This window comes from Anguilla rostrata, chromosome 14 (genome assembly GCF_018555375.3).
Source record: "Anguilla rostrata isolate EN2019 chromosome 14, ASM1855537v3, whole genome shotgun sequence".
Classification (NCBI taxonomy): domain Eukaryota; kingdom Metazoa; phylum Chordata; class Actinopteri; order Anguilliformes; family Anguillidae; genus Anguilla; species Anguilla rostrata.
Genome location: NC_057946.1, coordinates 22,501,688 through 22,527,338, shown reverse-complemented (window position 1 = coordinate 22,527,338; position 25,651 = coordinate 22,501,688). Strand labels below are relative to the sequence as shown.

The 25,651-nt window shown below is 44.6% G+C and overlaps 2 protein-coding genes across 3 annotated transcripts; one reads left to right on the top strand and one right to left on the bottom strand.

Annotated features, from left to right (window-relative positions):
- Positions 1 to 229: 229 nt before the first annotated feature.
- Positions 230 to 24,151, top strand: ift74 (intraflagellar transport 74). Its single transcript, XM_064308607.1, has 20 exons — positions 230 to 533; positions 1,012 to 1,161; positions 1,596 to 1,731; positions 1,966 to 2,014; positions 2,111 to 2,209; positions 2,432 to 2,492; positions 3,063 to 3,122; positions 3,235 to 3,296; positions 10,360 to 10,498; positions 11,312 to 11,374; positions 12,450 to 12,593; positions 14,158 to 14,198; positions 14,411 to 14,490; positions 17,218 to 17,271; positions 17,524 to 17,621; positions 17,888 to 18,014; positions 20,689 to 20,852; positions 21,902 to 22,027; positions 22,836 to 22,896; positions 23,404 to 24,151. Exons 2-20 carry the CDS (start codon positions 1,045 to 1,047, stop codon positions 23,517 to 23,519), a joined length of 1,797 nt encoding a protein of 598 aa, XP_064164677.1. The 5' UTR covers positions 230 to 533; positions 1,012 to 1,044; the 3' UTR covers positions 23,520 to 24,151.
- LOC135239735 (leucine-rich repeat-containing protein 19-like) lies at positions 3,571 to 15,825 on the bottom strand. 2 transcript variants are annotated; one of them, XM_064308621.1, is made up of 5 exons: positions 15,176 to 15,825; positions 7,236 to 7,525; positions 6,307 to 6,814; positions 5,649 to 5,828; positions 3,571 to 5,300 (listed from the first exon to the last, which is right to left on the bottom strand). In XM_064308621.1, the coding sequence occupies exons 2-5, from the start codon at positions 7,335 to 7,337 to the stop codon at positions 4,951 to 4,953; spliced, it is 1,140 nt and encodes a 379-aa protein (XP_064164691.1). In that variant the 5' UTR covers positions 7,338 to 7,525; positions 15,176 to 15,825; the 3' UTR covers positions 3,571 to 4,950. The 2 variants fall into 2 exon arrangements, with proteins under 2 accessions (XP_064164691.1, XP_064164690.1); XM_064308620.1 differs by lacking the exon at positions 15,176 to 15,825 and adding an exon at positions 8,787 to 8,892.
- Positions 24,152 to 25,651: the final 1,500 nt, after the last annotated feature.

Below are 25,651 nucleotides of genomic sequence, written 5' to 3'. Positions count from 1 at the left end.
CGTAGTGAATGCTCTCCCCACGAAGGTCGAGGTACATTTGCGCACGGAACATAATATAGCGAGACGAATAGCCGGTGCAGCAGCGCCCTCCAGTGAGCCAGGTTTAGCCTACTAATTTATTGCATTCCTAATCTTCAGTCCTTGCCAATACTCCGTCCACATTTACTGAATTAACATGCTATCGGCACGCTGTTCTTATACGACCAAATTTACATATACATACTCAGCGGAAACTATATTACTAATAGTGAAACAGAGAAGTGTGCTATACTGTCAGTTCTGTGGACAGCCCCTGGAGAATTCCAAGTTGAAGCACAAGTGGAAGATGAGTCTCAGCTTCTGAAATGTAGTTCTCGCGATAAATACCTTCCATGGTTGCTGGGAAACGCTGGGAGAGCGTGTAGGGGAAATAACAACTGTGAAGAAAGCCGAAGACAATATTTTTCTTTGGCATTTTGCCCGGGAGGAACGCTGGCTATTTAAGCAGTTTCTTGATGATTAGTTTGTGGTATTGGATTTAAATAGTTAAAAAGGTAAATATGTCTAACGAAAACTAATATGGGAAGTCGAACACTGTTGCTAGTAAGCTAGCCAGTTAACCGTTCGCTGCGTAACTAGCTAGATAGCCAGATAGGTTTCGCTAGTAATTGTTATCTAGCTAGCATTGTTGACTGCTATCTAAGTTATTGCTCTCTAGATAATTCTGTTATACTGTCTAACTTTGGCTATACGCGCAACTAACGTTTTAGCCAACTAAGGTATCTTAAGGTAACGTAATATTGATAGAGCATGAGCTAAAGTCCAAATGTAAGGAAAATAAAATGTCTTTCTACCACCATACAGAAAATACAGAATAACTAGAATAATAACTAAGGTTAGCTAGCTGCCTGTTCGGAAACGTAAACCTACAGTAATGTTACAACTTGACACCGAACAATACTATTTCACAGTGTTACAAGTAGCTATATCTAGCCTTGCCAATCTAGATATGTTTTATGTTTGTGTGACCAGCTAGTGCCAAGTTCTGAACATCATAGCAACGTCATGACACAAAGACCACCCTCCGGTAGACCGATGAGTCGTGGAGGTTTGGCACCTGGAGCAGGAAGACCCCCTACGGCAATCAGGCCTCCACAGACAGCCATCAGAGTGGGGACAGGGGTAAGCTTAGCTACATGACGTGTGCGGCATATTTTTGTCATATACGCATTGCATCCCTACTGGTCATTTAAAGGTAATGTAGAATGTATCCTGATTGGCCCAGGCAGTCGCAGCTTTACCACACCTCCAGTCTATTGCAGAGGTAGTTCCAGGTCCATTTCAGTTAGAAAGCCAATTATATTATTAAAAATAGGTGTTATTCAAGAGGTACCTGTGTAAAGAAAATGTATGCTATAAATGAGGTGTTGAATAGTGTAAATACTAGGGATTGAGGGAATAGGATAATCAGGTAGAGATTAATTGAAATGAGATTGCACTGTTACTATATTGATAAGGAAAATATCAAGGGAGGACATGGGTCATATGGTTTCGTTTGTCACCTTAACAGTGTAGGGAATTTACATATTTTTAAAAATAATGCGCACATGTTATAGATGGTTCCGGGGACTGGTCGGCCTGGGACTAGGGGAGGGCCCTTGGCTACTCCAGGGGTCCTGTCTGCTCAGATCAAAGTGGCCGATCGACCTGTCACTCAGCAGGGCTTGAGTGGCATGAAGACCGGGATGAAAGGTAATGTCATTTTTTCCCCAGCTAATCTGCCCTGCAATGAAATGGAAATGTGAATTGTTGATATTTGTTTTGTCGAGTCAAATTAACGTTATCCTATTTTCTCTTAATTCAACTGTTGCATGTGATCTGTAGAAATAAGATGTTGGAGGGTTACATTTTGTTTCTGTTCCTGGCAGTTTCTCTTTATTCTGTTATGTTTGATGTCTGTTAAACTAACTTACCATAATGCCTTAGGACCTCAGAGGCAAATCCTGGATAAATCATATTACCTCGGAATACTCAGGTAAACTATAATATTGTGCATGACCATCTATTCTAAAATCAGCCTACATCTGTTCTCGTGGTAATGCATTTTCTTGTTTGTTTTCTTTCATTACAGGAGTAAAATCAATGAACTCACAACTGAGTCCAGTAAATTGCAAAAGGAAATTGAAAACTTCAACCAGGAGAACTCTGTTTACCTGTCCTATGAGAAGATGTACGTCTACATTTAGTACCATATTGTTTCCCAGATGTAGACTGTTCTTGATGTGGACCTTACCATAAATGAAAACCCAATACACACATAGACCTCAAAGTGCCAGCCCAGTTAGTTTAAACTGTAGTTTGCTTAACTGCAATTTCTTTCGTTTTTTAATCAGTCTAACTGAATTAGTGATGGTTAAGGAAGAAGGTCACCAATGTTTTCATATCTTTTCAGAGCCGAAGGACTTGCTGGTGAAATAAAAGACCTTCAGGGACAACTGGCAGATTATAATATGGTAATTTGTCTTTTAAATTCACTCAGTGGCCTATTGAATCCACTGAAATGTCTGCTTCTTTTCACACCTCAGCCCGCAAGCCAAGCTTGCACAGGCATGAGTCGGATTAATACACTTCATGTGCAGTTCTGACAGACATATAACAGGCCTCTGATCAGCCATTGGATTTCACTAGAGTGTGATGATGGTCCTGGTTTGGTGCTTCGGCCCATCTGTGAACTACAACAGTGCATTAACAGGGTGTCCCTCACAGCAGCCCCCTGTTGCGTGCATTTTAAATGTTTTTTGTGAATTTAAAATATGTTAACACAGTATTGCTGTGACTTTGTTTTCGTATGTAGTTGGGAAAAAATTAAGCCATGGATTCCAGCACAGGTGTCACAATCCAGTTTTGCAGTGCTGCGGTGTCTGTCCACACAGAATCCATGCATCTTGTTTTCAAGGCCTTAATTGGCAACGAACTGAAAGGAAACCACAGACAGTCCCTGAAGACACTGCGGCCCTTCAGGCCTTGAGTTGGGCTCCCCTATATTACAGTGCAGTCTTCTGATACTTTAATTCTAATTGCAGCTTGTGGACAAACTGAACACCAATACTGAGATGGAAGAAGTAATGAATGACTTCAATATGGTGGGTGAAATTGGTTTTGGCCAAAAGCCTTTACAAATTTATAATATTTGTGATCAGTGATATAATGAGTCAGTTGAGCTATAAAACTAATGATTGACTGTTTTATGTGCAGCTGAAAGCCCAGAATGATCGTGAAGCTCAAAGTATGGATGTCATTTTCACAGAGAGACGGGAGTAAGTACTATGCAAAATGTTATCTATTATTCACTAATATAATATATGAATCTTAATTCCGTCTGATCAGTAATTGTTGTCACAAATTTTGAAACAAAATCATAATCCATGTGGAATTAAAGTTGAATCTGCTGCATATGATAAATAGCTATTTATGTAAATGGCACAGACAGATAGCTAGCTATACGCTATGAAAGCGTGTACTTTGCTTCGATTGCTGTGATTCAACACGAATGACTCAAAATAATGTTTGAGCCACAATGTGTGCACAAACTGAAAATGAAAATGGCTTTTATTGTCATTTGTTTTGCTGACAAGAAAAGGAAAAATAAACAATTACCTGCCACTAATAATGATATTAATAGCAATATTCAGTTCGTGAAATATTTTGTGGTTTAACTGAGTGATATTTGTATTACATAAGGAGTATTTTAGCAATATTTGAATACAGGCAGTTTTGTCCCATGACTTTACATCGTTTCATCATTCACTGTCCCTACATCCGATACTGTATTGGTGCAAGAAGGTTGCACTGTACTGTAAGCTAGATAAATTACCTGGATAATATTATTTAAAATGTGTTTGGCAAGCCTGTTAATGTTTAATGTAGATTTTAGTTGCTAATGGTAAGTATCTGCATTATTCAAATGTACGATGTCTGTTGGTTAATGTTAAACTGTGCCGGCTAACCTTGCATTAAGGTAGCCCTATAAGCTTTTCTAAGTTTGTGTAAACATTACATTTTGGAAACTAAATACGGGAAAGTGATGTTGTCATTCTAATGCAGTTATTCTTGGCTTCATACTAGTTGTCCTCATTTTGACCTGTAGCTAAGTGAGAGTTGTTTGCTCTGCGTAGACTGTAGAAGTTTGAACTCCAGAATCTCAAGCTCTGCTTTGCCATCAAAATCAATCAGTGGCTTGCACTTTCTGAATTCTAAAGGCTTTTATATTGGTCTAATGACCTATAAAAAAAATCAGACATCAGTCAGAAAAGGACGTTACCTGATCAAGGTGAGGTTGTTTACTTAAAATGGGAAACTGAGATGTGTAGCTTGCCAAGATTGAATGAAAGGCTGATATGATACTTTACTAGCAAAGGGAAGTCTCATCTCTGTATTATCTCTTCAATCCCATAAGCCCCTTTCTGAAAACACAGTCTGCAGGTTTATTGCTCTGTTGTCAAAACATAGGAAGATTTAAGGAATTACCAGATATACATAATAGATTGTGTGTCTGAAGCAAGCTTTGATTTTGAAAGTCATCATTCCTGGTCTGTTTACTGGGAATCATTTTTAAATAAACACATTTCTGTGCTTAAACCCTGAGCAGTCAGGATGCAAGTGGAGGTCCTTGGTGTTGTGCTAAACTTAACTTATTGGTTAGTGGTGTGGTTTGTCATGCTGGAAGAAAAATATACCCTTTGTGTGAAGCATTGAGAACAGTGCTGCTGGTCACTGTTGTTTTCTTGTTTTTCAGTCTCATTAGATATATTTTTGATGCATTTCAAAATAAAAAGTGTTTTGAGTTCAATCAAAAGTGTAGGTCAATGAGAGTCCCCTGGATTTAGCTGTAGTCCTCTGTGGTTGTATCCGTTAGCCAGGCTCAAGCCCACTTCACCTGCAGTCTGCGGCCGGTGACCTGGGCGCTACCTTTCAGGCGTCGTCCACCGGTTTGTAGTCCGCTGTTTCGATGTAGCGGTCCTCGATGTAGCCGTCCTCGTCGTCCATCTCCACCTCCAGCTGCACCTGCAGCTCCTGGGCGCTGATCTCCGTCTGCTCCGTGTCCAGGCTGAAGGTGGAGTAGCGCCCGGTGGTGAAGACGTTGGGCTCCGCCTCCTCGCGGAGACGCTGGTGGCGGTAGTTGAAGAGCAGCTTGTACCAGGAGGGCGCCTTGACGGCACAGACGAGGAGCGTGGATGTGCCGAGGGCCGTCGCCAGCACGCCCGCTAGGAACTTCCAGGTGCTCCCTCCCGGAGGGGCACCTCCAGTCGGGGCAGGGGCAGCTGCAACAAACCCAAACACAGAGCCAACTCAGTCTGACTTTGGACATGCAATTTAGGAGAAAAGCTCTACCGCATACCACTACCGATATTTGTGTTTTTTTTTTTTTTTGGCTTTCTCCCCCATTTTCTTCCACTTTGGAATGTCCAATTGTGTATTGGCGCTCCTAACGGGACCCCCGGCTATGGAATCAGGAGAGTGCAGATGAGCACATGCTCTGCTCTGAAGCTGAAACTGCGCTGTGTTTAATCAGAGCACAGTTTGCTAGTCAGGCTCGCTCAGACACGAGCAGGAGGAAGGCGCTTCTGGTGCTGCTCGCAGGTGCCCGATCGAGCAGCGTTCATGTTTACCTCTATTCATGGAGCTGGGGCTGCTGTTTCGTCCAGGAGTGAGCGTCTTCATTGTCTGGGTTGAGCTCGCTTTAATGGTCACGGGCGGTTTTGTTGTGGTCAGCTTGGGAACGCAGAAGCTTCTGTCCAGGAGGCCTTTACCTTCTCTGTCCTTTGGGCTGGCACAGGCAGCCCCCGGGCCTGTTGCAGAAACACAGTCAATGGATTTCACTCAAATGCTGGTCAGTGTTGGACTGACAGTGTCTTAATGGATCAATTAAATATAAGCCATAATTCAGCGAGTGATACTGTAGTATTTGAGAATACTAAGAGTTCTTTCAGTGTTAATGTTATCAGAGCTCTTGGTCCTTGGAGAGGCAGAAATAATCTATAATATTTTGTATCATGATTAGCACCTTTATTTATATACAGCTGCGTATGGTATTGCAGATGTATTAGTGTACATGATATGATATCCATTTCAGTTCTACGTAATGGCAGGTTAGCTGAGATTGTTCCCACAGGTCTCTCCTGTACTTTTACTGATACTGTCAGCCGGTGTTTGTGCTGAGTCATTTTACATTAAGAATATAAGAATAAGTGATTCCCTTTACCATAGCTTGACCATCAGTTGACATTAAATCGTTACATGGCTCTTAGGGAAAGGAAAAAGGCTTACTGATCTCCGCTCCCGAGTTTCTTATTATCTCCAGGAAGTCACAAGAGCAGTTCCAGGCGTTTCCCCCCAGGTCGAGACGCCTTAGCTTAACCAGGTTACTGAAAGTGTCCTTCTCCAGTGACCGCAGGGTGCAGTCTTTTACGGAGAGACTCTCTAAGCTGGTCAGGCTGGCAAACACCCCCGGCGGGAGGGACTGTAGGGGGTTGTGGGAAAGGTCCAGCGCCTTCAGCATTCCCAGGACCTTGAAGGCATGGGGCTCCACTCTGCTGATGCTGTTACCAGACAAGTTGAAGATCCTCAGGTCTGAGAGGCTGTCGAAGATGTGGTCGGGCAAAGCGCTTATCTTGTTGTTGTCAAGATGGAGCTCCGTCAGTTTGGTGTAATTTTTTAGCGTCCCGATGTCCTCCTCTGACATCTCAATGAGGTTGCGGCTCAGAGTTAGCGCTGTGATGTTTGAGGGAAGGTGGGGAGGAATGAGCCGCAGCGTCTTGTTGTAAAAGTTGGTGTCCTGTAAGGAGAAACAGTAGGTGGTATTGTTTCAGAAATTTGTTTTGTATTATTTTTGGGGCTGTAATCCTACTGCTGTCTTTTAATTGGACACCAGGTTTTTTGTAAGGACAAATAGGATGGAGAATTGTTTGGATGAAGAACCGGTTATAACTTTGCAGGTCTTTAATTGACACTTATCCATATATATATATATATATATAATGTGGATTCATCATGAAACAGAAATTAAAGCGTCACTAAAAAGGTTTATTTAATGACTTTCTCACAATTAAAAGTGTGTGCAAAATGGTATATTTATTAAAAAACGACAGTATGAACAGCAAATGTGTATACACTGTACTATTTTTGCACCGTCTAGTGGTTTATATCTTGAAAACTGGATAATATGTGAGAATGTAAACTCAGAGAGTGTAACTTACCAGCCCATTTTCACTTGATGCTGGTGTCGATGCCGTCAGCACACAGCCCAGCCCCAGGAGCAGTATTCCACTGACAAACATGGTCTTTCCTCCAGATGACATACGTGGTGCGACACAAACCAACACCTGGTGCAGCAGCGCTGAAGTCCCTTTGATAGCGGGGATGGAGTCGCTCACATTAAGGTGCACTTTGAGCTCCTCTCTGTATTTCGGGTGAGCGGTGGCTTTGGACGGCGTTAGCGCGTATGTGCGCACATCTCAACGGTTCTCACGCAGTCCCAGAGAAGTCACTGTCGCAATAACAAATAACGCTGAGTTAGAACAAAAGCTATAAATGCGGCACAAAGAGCTGCTTTGTTTGCGGCCCACACTTCTCTCATTGCTTCCACGCAGCCTGCCTGTTTGTGCCTGTTTGTGCACGCTTGTGCTCCTGGTCACCGCGAGAGTGTTGTGGAGAAATGAGAGATTTTCTGCTGAAGTGCAGAGTAGTTGGCATGAGGAGGACAGCTGTTTATTTCCTCCTCACGGTGTAAACGCTGAATGCGGAGCCGTGAGTGCAGCCACATCACCGGGTCAGAAAATCAGCTCTGTGAAATCTCTAAGGGTTTGCTCTTAGGAACCAGTTACAGGTAAACTGAAAAGTTTTTTTTTAAAAAAGCCTTCGTCACAGGAAAAGTGAGCAGGACATTTGACACCTCAGCAGGCAAAAACAGAGCAGTTTGAAAGAGATACTGTATGAACCACAAAAGTAAAATGATCCAGTGAACTATGGAAGGGAACGGAGCAGAATCTTGAGATCTTGTGAGAAACAAGACAAAAGAATGTGTTCCTGGACTTTGACCAAGTCCAAGTTCAAAAACAAGACTTTAAATTGTCATCTATAGATATCAAAAAAGTTGCCAGGGTGTTATATTTGTTTTGGAGAAAAATAAAACTGAGCAGTATTTCATACTGAGATAATATTGAGGAAAGATTTATGTTCAGAGTAGTACTTTCATAAAATACAGGCAGCAACATAAAATGACGAGGCTATTAAGTATAACAGGAATGGTACAACAGAACAACTCCAGAGAAACTTTGGTGTTTTTAAATAACATCTTGTGATATCTTAAGAAAAAACAACATCGTATATCCAAGTACAAACGACTTCATGTTCAAGCAACAATCTGAAGTATTTTTTTCCAAGGGCAGATGCCATGACATAGTTCCATGAGATAAGAAGTGCTCAAAGGCCACACTATACAGAGACTGAAGGAGCAGTGGGAATGTGCTGTGTATGAACAGAATATTTTACTGTGTAGCATAGTCCATAAATTAAAATTAAATTCAACCACTTGCTCCAAGGACCTACCGTTATGTTCTAAACCATCTGTAATGGGCTAACCGTCTACAGTACGACAGTGTTCATTTGAGCGTGGGATAATATTCCTGTAAATTGTCCTGTAATCTTCCTGTAAATTTACAAATACTGCAACCTTTTACGCTGGAATTTGTGGAGTGAAAAACATAATATAATTGCTCTGGTTGAAATAATTATGTACAAGTGCTTACCTTGGGAAATACGTGCTCCTGGAACAAGTTCTATCTGGAACTGAATGAGAAAGGTGTGACAAACCTTTGGCTTCAGTAATAAAATTCAGCTATTTCATTTAGCTAAAGATTGACCACAGTGCTTCAATGTGTGATACTGGGGCTGAAATGCTACAGTTGAACTCTGAAGACCTGTCAAAAATAGGTTATTATGAAACCTGTCACGAGCATTCCAGTAATGAGCTCCGGTACCCTGCAAATGATCTTTTTGTTTATTATACAGATTTTCCCTTACATACATGGGCTTGGATTCAATTAACATTTAACCTTGAGTTTGATTAACAATTGAGAGCAATTTATTTTTTCTTCTCAAACACAGTTTGTCAAATCCATGGATCACAAAAAAGAACTCTGCAGAGTTTGTGAAGAAATAGGGTGAAGATTATGTTTACTTGTTTATCAAAGTTAAGGTTGATTGGGTACAGGCAGGACTCTTTAGTGTAAATTTTGTCACAGTACTCTGCAGTTTCAACTGGAAACATAAAGCCTTATCGGGGCCTGGTGGGCGGGGTAACCTGGTTACAAGCTTCTTATGTGCTTATAGTGCTTATGGTATGTGTGCTGATAATGTTATCGGCTGTGTGCTAAGCACTTCACTACCACAGTATTGTTTTACTTTTAATGGATAAATGCTATATAGTTTGTACATCAAGTTAACACTACAAAGGCCAGAGCTGATGCCGTTGGGCATTTGTACTTTGAAATGCAATTAACTCCAACACCGCTAATGCAATACCATCCACCTTCTACGACTTTTCCCAAATAGCTGGGCTTAAGATAAGTGCATTGTTAGGATTCAAAATCGACTCATTAAAGAAATATAGACATTTTGTGCCATTGTCTTCCCAAAACTCCCCTGTCAGACAGTAGGTAACAAGGTGCTGGTACCCAGGCGTGAATGGGTTGCTCTCTCCTCCGGCACACTGTTCAGCAACTGAATGACCAACGCATTTGATATTTGATACGAATTGCTTTTAACAAAACCATTATAAATCAGAAATAAAAGTATTGAAATTGATAGTCATGTCCTTTATTTCAAGAAAATATGATGTTTCATAATCTGTATGAAATTAGGTCAGTGTGGGTGCTGATATCGATACTGTAATGCTGGATAAGCCTGACGCCTCTGGTTGTCAGGTTTGGTGGGTTACAGTAGTAAAAAAAAAACCCACTGACTTTCCAGTGATAAATAGATGCATTGGTGGGGTCTTTCAATTTATGTAGTTGATAATCTAAAAAGCCGATGATGAAATACAAATATTCCCGTTTGTAATTTTGAAAGTTTTAAAAATAGAATTTTCTTTGGACCTCTTCCTGCTTTTTCAGGCACATTACTGTTTCATGTGCCAACACAGGGATTTTCATTTGTTTGGAAGCTGTAATCGTTATAGTCTTTCCCTCGACTTCATAGTTGTGTTGGCATTCCCAGACACGTTTGAGAGTGTTTAGTCCAGTTCCTTTGGGAACACACCGTTGTTTGTGAATTTGGTGGTTATGAGACCCGATTCACAGTGACATCACTCTGCCTTCCCAGGAAGGAGGAGATGATCCGGGTGGTGGAGGCGGAAATCGAGCGGGAGAAACAGGCGGCCGATGACATCGTGAAGAAGATGGCCCCCGAGAAGCAGGCCAAGTACGCTGAGATGAAGAGCAGCAACGAGGAGCTGCTGCAGGTCTGACTGCGCACTGCGCTACAGTGAACACTCAACCTGAACACGGTCAGCACTGACGTTCTGTCTGACTGAATGCACGTTTACCGGGAACGTGAACTCCACAAACAAACACCAATACTGCAGTCTTAATCCTTATTGCATTACAGAGAAACTGAAATGAGTGGGCAAACACTGAAGTTCCTGTTTTACAGTGTGAAGCATTAAAGGGAACCCCGAAAGCAATCAGTCAACATTGAAATTAAATGAATATAATAACAGATGTATTTGCATTTAGCAACTTTCTGTAACTATTTTCATGCTTGTAGTTAGCGTGTAATCCAGTCATACAGCACAGTTTTAAGTGAAGCTATTAATACATTTATGAAATGAAATGGAAGTATTTTGTGGAGTATTGCATTGCTCCATGATACAGCAGTTCACAGAACTGGTGATGCAGGTCAGAAGGAGTACTTTTTCAGTGAATTTAGCTGATTGATTTCGGGTCTTCTATATTACATACACATAATAAAATAGTGGATGTTGCTAATTCAGGATAATATGTGTTCTGCAGTCAGAATACCATGCTGATATCGGGTACATAGTCAGTTATGTCTGTACAGCTTTTTAATTGCTAGCCCCTCCTTCATTTTCTTTTTTGAATTCTGTGGTAATTAACATTTTTAACATTAATGTACAAGTGCAAAAAACACAAAGAAACCTGAAGAACAACCATAAATTATCAAAATGACATGAAAATATTAAAATGCCACCAAAGCATTTATTGCACTGTGAGCTGGAGCAGAGTGCAGAACTGATGTGTTTCCTGCTTTTCAGGAGTTGGATTCTCAGCAGCAGGAACTTGATACGCTCATCTCAAGAAAGGAGACTTTGGAAGCAGTGAGTATCACTCTCTGATCGATTAAACACAGTTCTGCTGCCCCTTCTAAAGCGCCATGGCCTTTTGCTTAAAGTGTAGTGATATAATAATGTTTCTGTAAGTATATATTGCATTGCAGGGAACTGGCAGAGTTTAATGTATCCATTACAGTGGTTCCATTCCTGTAGGAATTTCAAAGGTATGCGAGAACTGTAAAATTATTCATTGAATAATATGTTAATGTGAGCAAAGCAAACAACTGCTTTTCAGTTGTTAACATTTTGCCTAAATTCAGTTCAGTGTGACATGTTATTCATTGTTGGTATACATTTTAAAAATACAGTGTATGTCTGGAATTTATATTAGTAGCTGTAATTCTGGATGTTTTTACCCCAAAAATGCATGAACTGTGAGAACTTGAGGCATGCTATCAGAAGTAACTGGCTCCCTCTGGTGGATGCCTATTGACAGTGCAGTATGTCAGCCTATAACCACGCACACACATAGGATCGCTATGTACACAAATCAAAGCGTGTGCCATATACATACACCAGCAAAGCCATAACTGTTATTAATGTAGAGTACTAGCTGTGGGAAACACAGACAATGTTGGCAGTGAGTACGAATAAAATTGCAAGCAGGCAAAATAATGGAAAAAGAAAAGATTTGGATAAAGATGCTTTCTGGCAGTAGACCCACCCTTGAACTGATTATAGCCTTTGCTATTCCAGGCCCTGTTCTATGACCTTAGGAAGAGCTTCAGTGTTCTCCTTTTTTGATTGGCTTTGTATGTTAGGTTCCCTGGTGAGCTATTAGCCCAGCTTATGGAGATTTATACAGAGCTGAGGACATATTTAGGTTAGGGAGTCTTGCTATTCAAACCACATTGTTGGATGCCCTGTTCTGTCTAAATTGAATTGGTGTGCTGTGTCTTTTGCAGGGAGTTGGTTCTGTTATATGATATCCGTGGTTTAATGCCCATGACTGTGCAGATCATAAGGGAAAGCGCTGGTTGGAGATTGATCAGTGAGTGACAGGAGTGGCCCGGCGGTGTTGGTGAGGAGAATGAACGTGGTGTGTCTGCATTGTCCTCAGGAGATAGCCCACTCCCAGGTGAAGCAGGAGGCCGTGCTCCTGCACGAGAAGCTACAGGAGCTGGAACTGAGGAGGGACGCCATGGAGGCCGAGGACAAGAGCCTGGGCTCTCCTCAGGAGGAGAGAGAGCGCCTCCTCAAACAGGTGAGCCCTCAGTGAGCCTGTGCTCTCCTCAGGAGGAGAGAGAGCACCTCCTCAAACAGGTGAGCCCTCAGTGAGCCTGGGCTCTCCTCAGGAGGAGAGAGAGCGCCTCCTCAAACAGGTGAGCCCTCAGTGAGCCTGGGTTCTCCTCAGGTGGAGTGAGAGCACCTCCTCAAACAGGTGAGCCCTCAGTGAGTCTGGGCTCTCCTCAGGAGGGGAGAGAGCGCCTCCTCAAACAGGTGAGCCCTCAGTGAGTCTGGGCTCTCCTCAGGAGGAGAGAGAGTGCCTCCTCAAACAGGTGAGCCCTCAGTGAGCCTGGGCTCTCCTCAGGAGGAGAGAGAGCACCTCCTCAAACAGGTGAGCCCTCAGTGAGTCTGGGCTCTCCTCAGGAGGGGAGAGAGCGCCTCCTCAAACAGGTGAGCCCTCAGTGAGCCTGGGCTCTCCTCAGGAGGAGTGAGAGCACCTCCTCAAACAGGTGAGCCCTCAGTGAGTCTGGGCTCTCCTCAGGAGGAGTGAGAGCACCTCCTCAAACAGGTGAGCCCTCAGTGAGTCTGGGCTCTCCTCAGGAGGAGTGAGAGCACCTCCTCAAACAGGTGAGCCCTCAGTGAGTCTGGGCTCTCCTCAGGAGGAGTGAGAGCACCTCCTCAAACAGGTGAGCCCTCAGTGAGCCTGGGCTCTCCTCAGGAGGAGAGAGAGCGCCTCCTCAAACAGGTGAGCCCTCAGTGAGTCTGGGCTCTCCTCAGGAGGAGTGAGAGCACCTCCTCAAACAGGTGAGCCCTCAGTGAGCCTGGGCTCTCCTCAGGAGGAGAGAGAGCACCTCCTCAAACAGGTGAGCCCTCAGTGAGTCTGGGCTCTCCTCAGGAGGGGAGAGAGCGCCTCCTCAAACAGGTGAGCCCTCAGTGAGCCTGGGCTCTCCTCAGGAGGAGTGAGAGCACCTCCTCAAACAGGTGAGCCCTCAGTGAGCCTGGGCTCTCCTCAGGAGGAGTGAGAGCACCTCCTCAAACAGGTGAGCCCTCAGTGAGTCTGGGCTCTCCTCAGGAGGAGTGAGAGCACCTCCTAAAACAGGTGAGCCCTCAGTGAGTCTGGGCTCTCCTCAGGAGGAGTGAGAGCACCTCCTCAAACAGGTGAGCCCTCAGTCAGCCTGGGCTCTCCTCAGGAGGAGTGAGAGCACCTCCTCAAACAGGTGAGCCCTCAGTCAGCCTGGGCTCTCCTCAGGAGGAGTGAGAGCACCTCCTCAAACAGGCAATTCTGTGCCCCGGGCAGGGCTGCTGTATCACCCCCCACCCATTCAACCCTACAAAGTCAAAAGCACCGACTCGTATTTCAGACTGAGAGTCTAAGTCGACATACATTTAACAGTTATGACAAATTCTTGACTTAGACGTTGCTTGTAAGAAAAAAGTAACCTAAATCTAGCTGTCGAAAAGAAACTTGCTTATGATGGACCACTACTCGAAAAAACACTGTGTGTTAATATAATGCTGCTTTTGTTTAGCTATTTTCTCACTTATAGGCTATGTGAAATGAATTTATGCACAAATGTTTTGCCTATTTTTTTACACTTTAGGTGAAAGAAGATAATCAAGAAATAGCTAGCATGGAAAGACAGTAAGTAAACATTTTCAATTTTTATATATATTTATCAGTGTATATATATATTTATTTATCACTGTAATATATTTACCACCATTATTTTACTTATAATACCATGCCCGTACTGCTGCTGCTCGTGCTACTGATAAAGTTAATAATAATGAGTATTATCATCCGTAAAGATGTGGCTCCTCCACACAGTTTTTAATTATTTGCCCGTGTTCTAGGCTGACTGAAATACGGGACAAAATGGGCCAGATCAATGAGGAAATGCGGCAGCTGGACAATGACATGGAGGAGCATCAAGGTACAGCCAGACCCGGCTCAGAGCCGGACACGGCACAGCCAGATACGGCACAGTGTCAGTGTGGAGCCAGACACGGCACAGCGTCAGTGTGGAGCCAGACACAGCACAGCCAGACACAGCACAGTGTCACTGTGGAGCCAGACACGGCACAGCGTCACTGTAGAGCCAGACACGGCACAGCGTCACTGTAGAGCCAGACACGGCACAGCCAGACACAGTAGAGCCAGACACGGCACAGCGTCAGTGTGGAGCCAGACACAGCACAGCGTCACTGTAGAGCCAGACACGGCACAGCCAGACACAGTAGAGCCAGACACAGCACAGTGTCACAGTAGAGCCAGACACGGCACAGCGTCACTGTAGAGCCAGACACGGCACAGCCAGACACAGTAGAGCCAGACACAGCACAGCGTCAGTGTGGAGCCAGACACAGCACAGCGTCACTGTAGAGCCAGACACGGCACAGCCAGACACAGTAGAGCCAGACACAGCACAGTGTCACAGTAGAGCCAGACACAGCACAGTGTCACAGTAGAGCCAGACACAGCACAGTGTCACTGTAGAGCCAGACACGGCACAGCCAGACACAGTAGAGCCAGACACAGCACAGTGTCACAGTAGAGCCAGACACAGCACAGCATCGCATGGCATACTGTCATGGCAGAGCCGCGCGCGGCGTACTTACCGGCCGTTGAACTGATGAAGGCACAATGGGCGTCTTCGGTAGGAAAGCTAGCGGCTGCCTCCGGCCCGGGACGGACCAGCGTGTTTCGACCCTTTGAGCGTGGGCAGATTCGAGGGGACGTGGGGGTCCGCCCTTATCCAGGCGCTGGGCCGTGAATGGATCATAAATCCAGAAATGCCTCTGGACAAAGTCCAAGGCAGTAGGCTGCCTCAATAGTTCACAGCATCCTGTTCAGGGAACACAGAAAAGCCTTTCTGCGTGGAGATTTGCAGCTCTTTATTGTATTGAAAATGAACAGTTGTCTCCTGTTAAGAACAAAAGCACTTGAAAGTAAACATTCCAGAGCTGTGGGGTCAGCATGTTGTGTATTAAATCAGTGTCATATCGGGTCATAAGATTGTGAACAATGTGAAAGGGCTCACTCCGTATATTCAGAGCAAGAAAGCGGTTCGTATTCCTGGGTCCTTTTGTCAGAAGTGCATGTGTTGTCCTGCACTGTTGTGCTCTGAAGCAATTCCATCAACTTGTTTTTGTTTCTTTCCGTTTCTTCTCCTTCTTGCTTCTCTTCCTTATTCTTGCCCAGATGGTAAGAATACTTTGCCTTTATTGTGAGAGTTTTAGGGTATTACAACCCCAGGGTTGCCAACCATGTGTAAATTTACGGACAGTCCATAAAAAACAATTTGGCGCCCAACTTGGGGCTTCGAATGCCAAATTCCCACCCCTAATTTGGGCCATTTCCTCCTAGTTTGATGAAGAGCATAGATAGGTCAATGTGCCTGACAATCGTAGTTAAGGATAGCTAGACCTATGAAAATTCCCCCCCAAAATTTGAAAGTGCTCCTTTCAGTCAGCTTGGACGAAGGAGGCTGACTTTATGCAGTGGACACGTATGGAATGCGTACTGCAATCCTAATCCAAATACCATCCATTCCAACTTTGGTGTGTATTGGATAGAAGGGAAGGGTACATCATGAATAAATATGTGAAAATATTTTGAAGTGGTGTTGTAGTGCCAAGGGTGGTAGTGGCACATAAATCTGATACATATAGGCGGTGTGTTCAGATATCTTTTTCACAATTTATGCATATTCATATTTAATTATCTTTAAAAATTTGGACTGAGGGGGACATGCATATCTATCATCCGCCAAAGTATCATTGTGGTCAATATAAATTTGTGGCCGTACGCATATTGTCTGTGGCTAGTAATTTGTGATAAATTGAAATTATAGTTTCGTGTCCATCTTTTGACATATCAAAACTTCCTTTGCAATTTAACACAGTGACATGCTGTAGATCAAGCATGGCGAATTGGGGGGAAAAGAGCAAACACTGTAGTAAAAGTCCAAAAAAGTTTGTATGCCATTTTCAATTTTTTAAAAAACAATCTAGTATGGCAGACCGATATCCAATTTTGTATTTTAATAAAGGAAAATACCAAATCACAGCTTGTTTCTCTGAAACTAGTCCTAAGAAAACCAAGTTCAAAATTCAAAGACTAAAAGACTGCCGAGTATTCCAAAAGTCATGGATGAGTATGTAAAAAATAGTCCAACTTTGTCATGTTTGTAAAATCACAAGTTTATGGTTGGCAACCCTGAATAAACCCAAACCCCTCAACCTGCACATCATCTTCTGGCCATGAGCTTTAGCTGTAGTATTTCTGTTGGTATGCTGCTGTTATTTACATGCAGCAGCTGTTCTCCATTAACATGTGTAGAGAAATTCTCCAAACAACTGGAAATGGAACATTATTTCTGCAATGTTCCATTTCCACATTGTTTCTATATAGCTCCTATATCTCAGATGGCTCTTGACCACATTATATGTTTTTACATTGTATGTTTATTTTTCTAGCAGATACCAATCCGGTATTTTTATCTTACACATTCTGTAGCCCAGGAGCATGAAGAAATAGCAAAAAAGTGATCTTCCTCAGGGTACAACTGTGGCCTTCCTTCTGGGGTTTGAACCCATGATGGTCAGGTCCAGATTACAACTCTCCTGGATATTGGTCATACCTTTTTATTTCTTTGCAGGGGAAAGAAACCAGAAGTACAAAGAGCTAAAGAAGAGAGAGGAGAACATGGACAGTGAGTTTGACCGTTTATTATTGGCTGTCAATATGCGGGGTACATTTTGTTCTTTGTACATTGTTTGCCTTACAGGACCCAGAAGCTAACAGTGAATTTCAGGAATATGAGCCCATACGGGGCATCGTAAACATAATAGAGTAATTACAGGGAACAGTTAAAGTGTTAATGTTGTTCTCTCTGTCCACCGGTCGGTTTTTTTTTCTCCTTGCTGGTGTGATATGGCTGTAATACGGGCTGGTGTTGTAACAGATTTTCTGGAGACGTTTGAAGAGAGCAAGGCTCAGGAGCTGGAGCGCAGTGAGCAGACGCAGGCCAGCATCGTGGCCTTACTGGAGCACTGCAGCAGGGTAAGGGCCGCGTTTAAACCCTGTCAGATTTTATGGGCTGGTGCTTGGGCTCCAACCCTCTGTACAACCACAGGGTTGTGGGTTAATTCCCCAGATTCATTGCTATGAAGACTGAACGTCAGTGTTACTCAAACCTGTTGCTTGCCCCCACTTTAGTCTCCACACTAACTCCTGAACCTTTTTAGCTGTCACTGGTTGTGCTTGGCCCCGTCTGGAAAACAGAGCGCAACTAAAATGTGTGCGCTCTCGTCTGCTTGTTTCTGCAGAACATGAATCGCATGAAGCAGATCTCGTCTGTCACAGCCAATGAGCTGAAGTCTATGCAAGAGGACCTCAGCTTCAAGGAGACTGAAATGCACAAGTCACAGAACACCGCTAAGGGCTTGTCTGCAGGTCAGTCTCCCAGTCCCGTTCTTCCCCAGGCCTGGCTGGCTTTGTGGCTTCTGGGCCAGATCTCTGTGGGAACATGCTTAGTCATCGACAGAGCTTCACCAGCCCTCCTTCTGCGTTACTCATGGCTTCTATGGCAGTATTGGGATGGGAGATGTGCCGTCCACCCCTGCTGGTCCTTTTCAGGGTTTCCTACAGAAATAATATATAATGACCTCAGACATCGCTAATGTGCCCTCTGACCTCCTGAAAAGGCTCAGAATTCATATACAAATCCACACAGCCGCAATATCGAGTTCTAAATCTGGATTAGGTTTTTGTTTCTTCCTCCTCTTTTGCTTCTAGTAGACAGTGAGCGGGAGTGCTTTTTATTGCTCTCACAGTGGGGTTTTCTCCTGCATATGTGCCTGTGGTCTAAAATGTCTTCCTTTTGATAAGAGTTTTGGGTTTTCTGATGCTTGGATACTTCCTGCCATCCTTGCAGGCATGCCCAGATTTAGATTTCCAGATTCAGTAAACCTCATTATTCACAGATCTGTATCGTCCAGGCTCCTTGACCTTTTAAAAAACAGATGCAAATCATCCAAATTGAGAAGATCCTGGATTGCAGAATTAAGATGATTTTGATGCGGATGAAAAGGTTTTCATCAGGCCCAGAGAACAGGGTGTGCTGGGTAAATAAAATCAATAGTGTAAATACTGTTGCTGAATCCCTGCTCAGTTTCCTTCCTTTGTGCTCTGCCTCTTGTGATGTAGTCTTCCTAAATTTGTCCTGTCTCATCGCCACCACCGAAAAATCCACCGACATTTCCTCGGTCCGGCTATTCTGGGCCAGCCAGGCATTGTTCCCTTTCGTGTATTTATTTGTATTTTTTTTCAGAGAGTTCTTCTCGTAGCGAATCTGAACAGGTTATAAGGGAAGGCAGTGGAACTGGCTCTGCAGCAGGAGGTCTCTGCTGCCTGATTTCAGTCGCTATTGTTGGGCCTGAAGCAATTGTGATTCCAGCTCTGTGTTGCCTGTGAGACGGGTAGAGGCGGCAGGCAGATGATTATCAGAGCAGCACAACAGCGCGCTGTCGCGTTCCTTTATGAACGTTTTCAGTAACCCTGGCCAAGGCGTTCACCGGGCGCAGGCCTTGCGGCGGGCAGAGCCCTGGGGGGATGGGGGGGTGGCGGGACGACGGACTAGAGGGGCGCGCCCCAGGAGGAAGAGCCAGAGAATGCACAGAAGCGCTGATGGGGCAATCTGTGACTCTTTACTGCTCGGTACACACGAGGCCTGGGTGCGTTCCTATCAGGAGGAACTGGCCCGCTTCCCCTTCCTGCCCCCGCCCCCCCACCCCACAGCCACGCTCCTGCTCCGAGAGAGAACCAGCCCTGCTGGGGCGTCCACGGCAACCTGACGCTGTATACCCCACCCCCCCCTCCAGGGGTCTGCCGTGCACTCCGTGGCCACGTAAAACAAAAACAAAAAAGGAGAGAGAGAGGATAAGCGGAAACGTGTGAGAGGAAATAAAAAAACCCAATCAGCCTCAAAATCGTTTCTGAAGCTCAACGGGATAATAATCTTTATTTGGCTTTATTTCTCAGTGTAACCCTAGTCTGGATTTTAAAAACAGGAGTACGGTGTTCCCTCTCACAGTACACTTCTCTCTTCATGTGTCTGTCTGTTAGTAATAAATCTGGCTAAAGGTAAAGACCATCAGGCTGTTTTGATAGTAATATAAATACCCACAGTGCAGGAAAATTACTGCAGAGGTAGTGGCTCTTTGCTGGACCTCACACTTTGTTAATTCAGAGAAAGTCTGTTATGAAACCAAAGCATACGTGATTCCCACCTTGGTGGCCAGTGGAGCCCTTCCTGTGCGGTTTCTCCCCCACTGTGGCACTGCTCTGCTCCATGGTGAGAGAGGCATAATGAGGCCACATCTGAAGAGCATACATGATGAGCTTCAGCAGCAGATACTACAGTGGAATACCTGAACTGGATGGTGAATAAGGACTGCAAGTCCCTATTGAATTGGAAGTGAATGTTTGTAGAACAGTTAGTCTTTATGAAAAAGGTAATAATCCAAACCCAGAAAAGCTCCTAAGAATTTTATTTACATTAAAAGATTATCTATTTTTCCCTTGAAGTATGGGATATATAGAAATGCTTACATTCATAAAGAATGTAAGCATTTCTATATTTCACCTTGCAAACCTTTTTTTCTTGCATTTAAATTGTTTGTGAAGCCACATGATAAGGATATATACTTATAGATAGGAAATTGTAACATTTCTTTCAATGTTAAGAATGAATGTTGTGGTGAAGTGGAATGTTGGGAAGTGTCAGCACGGCCTTGTGGCAGACAGTAAAATAACTTCTATCACTTTCAGGATAAAAAAACACAGAAAAATCCAAACTTCTAACCATTCTAATTGCTTTAATGTAGTCTTTATGAATAATGCAACATTAAAAGAGATCAGTTTAACTGATACAGGAATGTTGAATGTGTCACTTATGGTCCCTCTTAGAGAGTTACAGTTGAGTATTCTGGCCTGGGAGAGTGTTAACTGTGCTGTGCAGAATGCTCAGCTCTGACTATAAGGGTGTCTCTTGCTGGGAGAGGCAGGGCTTTAATGGTAATGAAAAGCAGATTGAATGGTACCCGTGTTCCTGTGCGCGCCCCTCCAGAGAGCCAGCGCCTGCAGCAGGACCTGCAGAAGGTGGAGCAGCTGGAAGCCAAGATCAACACGGAGCTGGACAGCCTGAAGGAGAAGATCCAGCAGATGAACGAGGGCCTGGAGACCTACAGCAACCTGGATGCGCTCAAGGCAGCCGGCGAGGAGAAGAAGAAGGTACCGGAGCCTGGCGCCTAGTGTGCTTGGACTGTCTGTCAAACTGCTTTCTGTTACTGTCCTGTGAGTGAGTCCCAGCGAGTGAGTTACAGGCAGGGTGAAGCTGACAATGAGGACAGAGTTAGGCATCTGAGGCTGCAGGAATATGATTGGTTAAAGAGAACAAGCAGACTCATGGGAATACCTTCAAGCTTTGCATTAGTGGGGATAATTTGATTGCCGTTGCTATATATATTAACCATTAAATAGATCCGGGTTTCAGTGGTTTCTCTGAATATTTGAATGGCAGGCTGTAAAGACTCAGCAGGCTAATATGTCCACAGGAAGAGAATCACTTCAAGTCTCTTGTTTCCCCTCTGAAGGCTTCAATCTCCTGACAGACATATCCGATGCTCCGTGCTTCCTTAGCGCCTCCTACGTGCCAGATAGCGCTGCCGTTGAGTAAATTCACCCACAGGAACACTTCCACCGATCTTTAGGAACACTGCGGCCTCTCCGCCACTGGGTCTCTCTTTGCGCAGAATAAGGGTGTTTCTGAAATGTTTGACACGGGGACGTCATGTTTCTTCCACTGAAAAGCACCATCTGACACCTTCTCTGATGACTGCTTTTCTGAGCGTTTATACGAAGGCGATCCTGATGGACGTTAAAACTCCACGGCACTGGCTGTACTCAGCTTTTCCTTTTCCTATGTAGGAAAATGAAAGAATGTGTTTATCGGCCCGGCCTGCTTTACCATTTACACTGTCAAACTTTTCCCCAGATTTTTAGACACCTTGAGCTATAAGATAGTTTGGCTGATGGCCAGCGAAATATCTCCCTGGCTATAGATTTTCCTTTGTTTGTTTGTATTAAATGTGTACGGCAGTGTTTAATTTGGCCCTGGCGCTGGGTTGGCTCCCTGAAGACCAGGCCCTGCAGAATGGTACGGCTGCCTCCAGTGATATTTAATGATTATCTCAAAGTGCCGAGGGAGGAAGGCCTGTGCATAGGCTCACTGCGAGTGCCTGCTTTCTCTCTCTCTCTCTCTCTCTCTCTCTCTCTCTCAGAGGCTGCAGGAAGACCGGGTGTCCCTCGCCCAGAGAAGAGACACCTTCCGGAAGGTCATGCACAGGATGAATGAGGACTACGAGGCGCTGAAGAACCAGCTGCAGGAAAACGAGACCCACGCACAGGTGAGTGGACACTGTGGCTAACAGCAGCAAGCCTGAGCTTCTCCAGCCTTTCCGTGCCAAAGCCTCCTGGTCTGGTGATGGCAGAGAGATGAGGGGTGGAAGAATCTCTCCAAACGGTCTAGCCCTTCGCTGTCTGCCAGAGGAAGCCATTCTGCAGAGGCAAGCAGATGCATTCTGCCAAAGTTCACAGCTGATAAGGCAGGAATGCACATGCCTCCTGATTAAGGACAACTCAAACGGTCCAGAGCTAGGCTGCCGCACGTGGTTTACACACAGCTTAGATCACCACTGGAGTCACCTGTGGAAAAAGACACTAGAAAGCCTTTTAGAGGGCTCCTGAATTCCCACTTTAGTTATGGTTCACAGCTATGTGGTAGTACAAGTCCCCTATACATTTACCTTTAGTCGTATCTTAGTCTTGTGATGTCTGATTATTTCCATGTAGCACTGATATTATGCTGTACTTATTACCTCATTGAGTCACTAGTTCCTAATGAAGTGGTGCACCACCAGTCCAGATAAAGTCCTGACTGTACCAGCGGCAGCTGTGGTTCCAGGGGTAACACAGTTTTACCTGTAGTGTTGGCCAGGGAGGCCCAGTGTCTCCTGGCTCAGTGCTCAGCAATGACTCTCCTGGCCAGCCTGTGCCAGACGCATCACTGCCAACTGCATTCATTGTATTTCCTTTGTGGACTTAATTTAAACGAAATATCCCCGGGACCCCTGTATAACCTACTTTGTATTTCTGTTTTCCTGGATGCTTCAGTGTTCGTTTTCTGTAGGTTAACTTTACTTGTCTTCTCCCCAGCTGACCAACCTGGAAAGGAAGTGGCAACATCATGAGCAAAACAACTTCGTCATGAGGGAGTGTATCCTTTTTAAGATGAGCATTTTGGATTTAGCATAGTGTTTGCTGGTTAATCATTTTTAGACAACACCAAACACAACACTTTATACAGCACATAAGCATGCATAGCATGTTACACCTCTCACAGCTGTGTCACAGCATACAAGGGAAATGTTCCTTGTTTGTTATAAACACCATGGAAATGATGAATGTCAGAATAGAAACCTTTAATTTATGAAGTTCTTTGCTTCAGTTGTGAGGATATAAATTGGATAAAATATTTTTAAAACTCACACAGTCATCCGTTGGCCTTGAGAAATGCTGAATGAGATTTGGGAATGAAGTAGATCTCAGATTAATCACACAGGCCTTCTTGGGAATCTTGGGAACTAAAATAATTATTATAGCCCTTGAAGAATCATGGAAACTGAAATAGACCACAAGCTGAAGTATGCTAGGCACCCAAGACCCAGAGTATGTCCAGTAGGTGCTGCTTGGCTGTGCCCATTTCCCTAACTCACACCTCCAGTCATCGCCTCAAAGGGAATGGAAAGTGACTACCGTCCTGTGGTGAAGACCGTGACCAAACAACTGGCAGAGTACAATAAGATCCTCACAGACGCGCTTCAGGGCAGCCGAAACTAGGGGACCACTTCCTTCCTGTGTGGTATCCTCCCAGGGTCTGACCCTGGCCCGCTTCCTGCACGCCGCCTCGCCGTGCGCGACATTCCAAGTCCATGCGTTTCAGAATCATCACGCGTGGAACCCCGTCAGGTTTCGCTTGTAAAACAGGACGCATTATTGTGAATGCGTGCTGAATCTAGTGAGCACATTAATGATGTTTTTGTTGATTTTATGTTACATTTTATATTTCTATAGTTGTCCCAACGGGGTTATTTATTGGTGCGTATTTGTTACATGGTATCCTATCTCAGTCCTTTTACTCAGTTTCCCGAGCTTCCCAGTTGTAACAGCATCTCGGCCCTACCATGAGCTCATGGGCTGAGAGAGAGGAGGGGTTCCTTACGCACGTCAGCTTCGATGGGAGCCCGTGGACCTGGCCCCGCTCCAGCCATTGCCCAAGATGCAGAGTGCTCTGAGAGGTCTGTTTTATCCTCCTCCCTCTGCCCAGAGCTGTCTTGGTTTGTTTAATACCCATTTTACAAGCACATTGTTAATCCTCTGGTACATCACACTCCTTCATCATTGTCATCAACCCTATAATGTAAAAAAAGAGGCTATGTAAAACTTAAGTAAAACTTACCTGAATTCTGTGAGCCGCTGGTGTTTTTATTTGACCACAGCTTGTGCTTTCATTGCGAGGCGCTGAAGGGAGCGGCGATCCTGCAGTCTGCAGCCATTGTGCGGGGGCCTTTGTTGCTGACCAGCAGTTTGGCGGGGGAGCATTAGGGGTTAAGTGGAGACAGGAACCTCCCCGCCTGATAACACTATTGTTTTAATGCTATTTGTTTCCGCCGCGCGCTATCGGAGCAGCAGCCTGCCCGCCTGGCGCTCCTCGGCCCCCTCCACCCCCTTTTCGGCGCAGGGGAAGAGCACCTCCCCGGGGCAGGATAAGCGCCAGGTCAGCGCTGGAGCGAGCCCCGCGGTCCCAGCTCGAGCCTGGGCTTCGCGCCTGTGTTAAAACGCTGCCCCGGGGGCTTCCCGCTACAAGACGGCCGGGCCACGGGCCAGACGCTGATACCCCCGAATGAGCCGTATACACTGGCCCGCTATTCAGTGCTCCGCAGGCCGTGTGATAGACGCTCAGCAGCAGCTTTCCAAAGGCAGGGAGGCGAGGGAAACGCTCACCGCTGCACTCAAATGTTCCATATTCAACGAACACATCTTAGGGGGCAAGTCAGTTGAGTGTCGGGAGGAAGCCATGTATAAATGAAAAACGCTACAAGTTTTCATTTAAAATAGGGCGAGAAACGTAAAACTTCCCTTAGTTCTTGCTCCAGGTCTGACATCATGTTTTAGCTGAGGAATGGTTTTCTGTGGTCACGGTTGAAATGTTGAAAGTTCAGGAGTGTATTCTCATTAGTAACTCCATTATCCATTGTCACAGTACATCTACTCCGCACAGGCACAGGGACTGCAGTGATTGTACAGTAACTGTTCCTCACTGTCAGCACCAGCTGTGTTTAAACCAGTAGTGTTAAAATAATGGCACTTGGGTTGTAAAGGAAGTAAAGCTGAGGCTGACTACATTTACGTGCACATTCTGATCTTATTCCGAATATTCAAGTATTACAGTTACTATACAGCCAGTGTGAACACCTTATTCCACCTTATTCCAACACTTTATTCCAAAAAGCAAAGTCTGGGTCAGTCCTTATTCCGAATATATGAATCTGAAAAAAATGAGTAGCCTATGCCTCCAGTTAACCAAAAATGAAAAGCATGTCAGCACCTTATTCCATTTACGGCTCTTAAACATGGTCTGCACTTGTGCAGATTCGCTCGCTAGGTGTCTTGGGTGTTGTAGTCAGCCTGCTAGTTTACTATTATAATGTATCGGCAACCATGAAACCCTCACAAGTATAATTTCTTCATACTTGAGATGAATTAAAATTGCAGTTATTTCAGTGGTTAAAGATAACTTTTCTGCCATCTTCTCTGACCTCTTGGATTTAAAGCTACGGTACAGTGTGGCCTGTGAGGTCTCACACAAGCTCCTAATAAACCTTTAGCCCAGGGCCACAGTAATCTGGGTGTGTGGCCCCACAGGGTAGGGAGGAGATTCTGGCCAGGATTTGAGTTAGTCAGTTCCTGCC

Bases quoted from the DNA above. Each gene is read 5' to 3' on its own strand.
- ift74 (XM_064308607.1), top strand. From the start codon at position 1,045: ATGACACAAAGACCACCCTCCGGTAGACCGATGAGTCGTGGAGGTTTG. The intron at 1,732-1,965 runs GTAATGTCATTT...ATAATGCCTTAG, and splicing joins CATGAAGACCGGGATGAAAG to GACCTCAGAGGCAAATCCTG. The intron at 14,491-17,217 runs GTACAGCCAGAC...ATTTCTTTGCAG, and splicing joins TGACATGGAGGAGCATCAAG to GGGAAAGAAACCAGAAGTAC.
- LOC135239735 (XM_064308621.1), bottom strand. From the start codon at position 7,337: ATGTCATCTGGAGGAAAGACCATGTTTGTCAGTGGAATACTGCTCCTG. The intron at 6,815-7,235 runs GTAAGTTACACT...TTCTCCTTACAG, and splicing joins CATCAAGTGAAAATGGGCTG to GACACCAACTTTTACAACAA. The intron at 5,301-5,648 runs GTAAACATGAAC...GGTTTGTTGCAG, and splicing joins CCCCAGCTCCATGAATAGAG to CTGCCCCTGCCCCGACTGGA.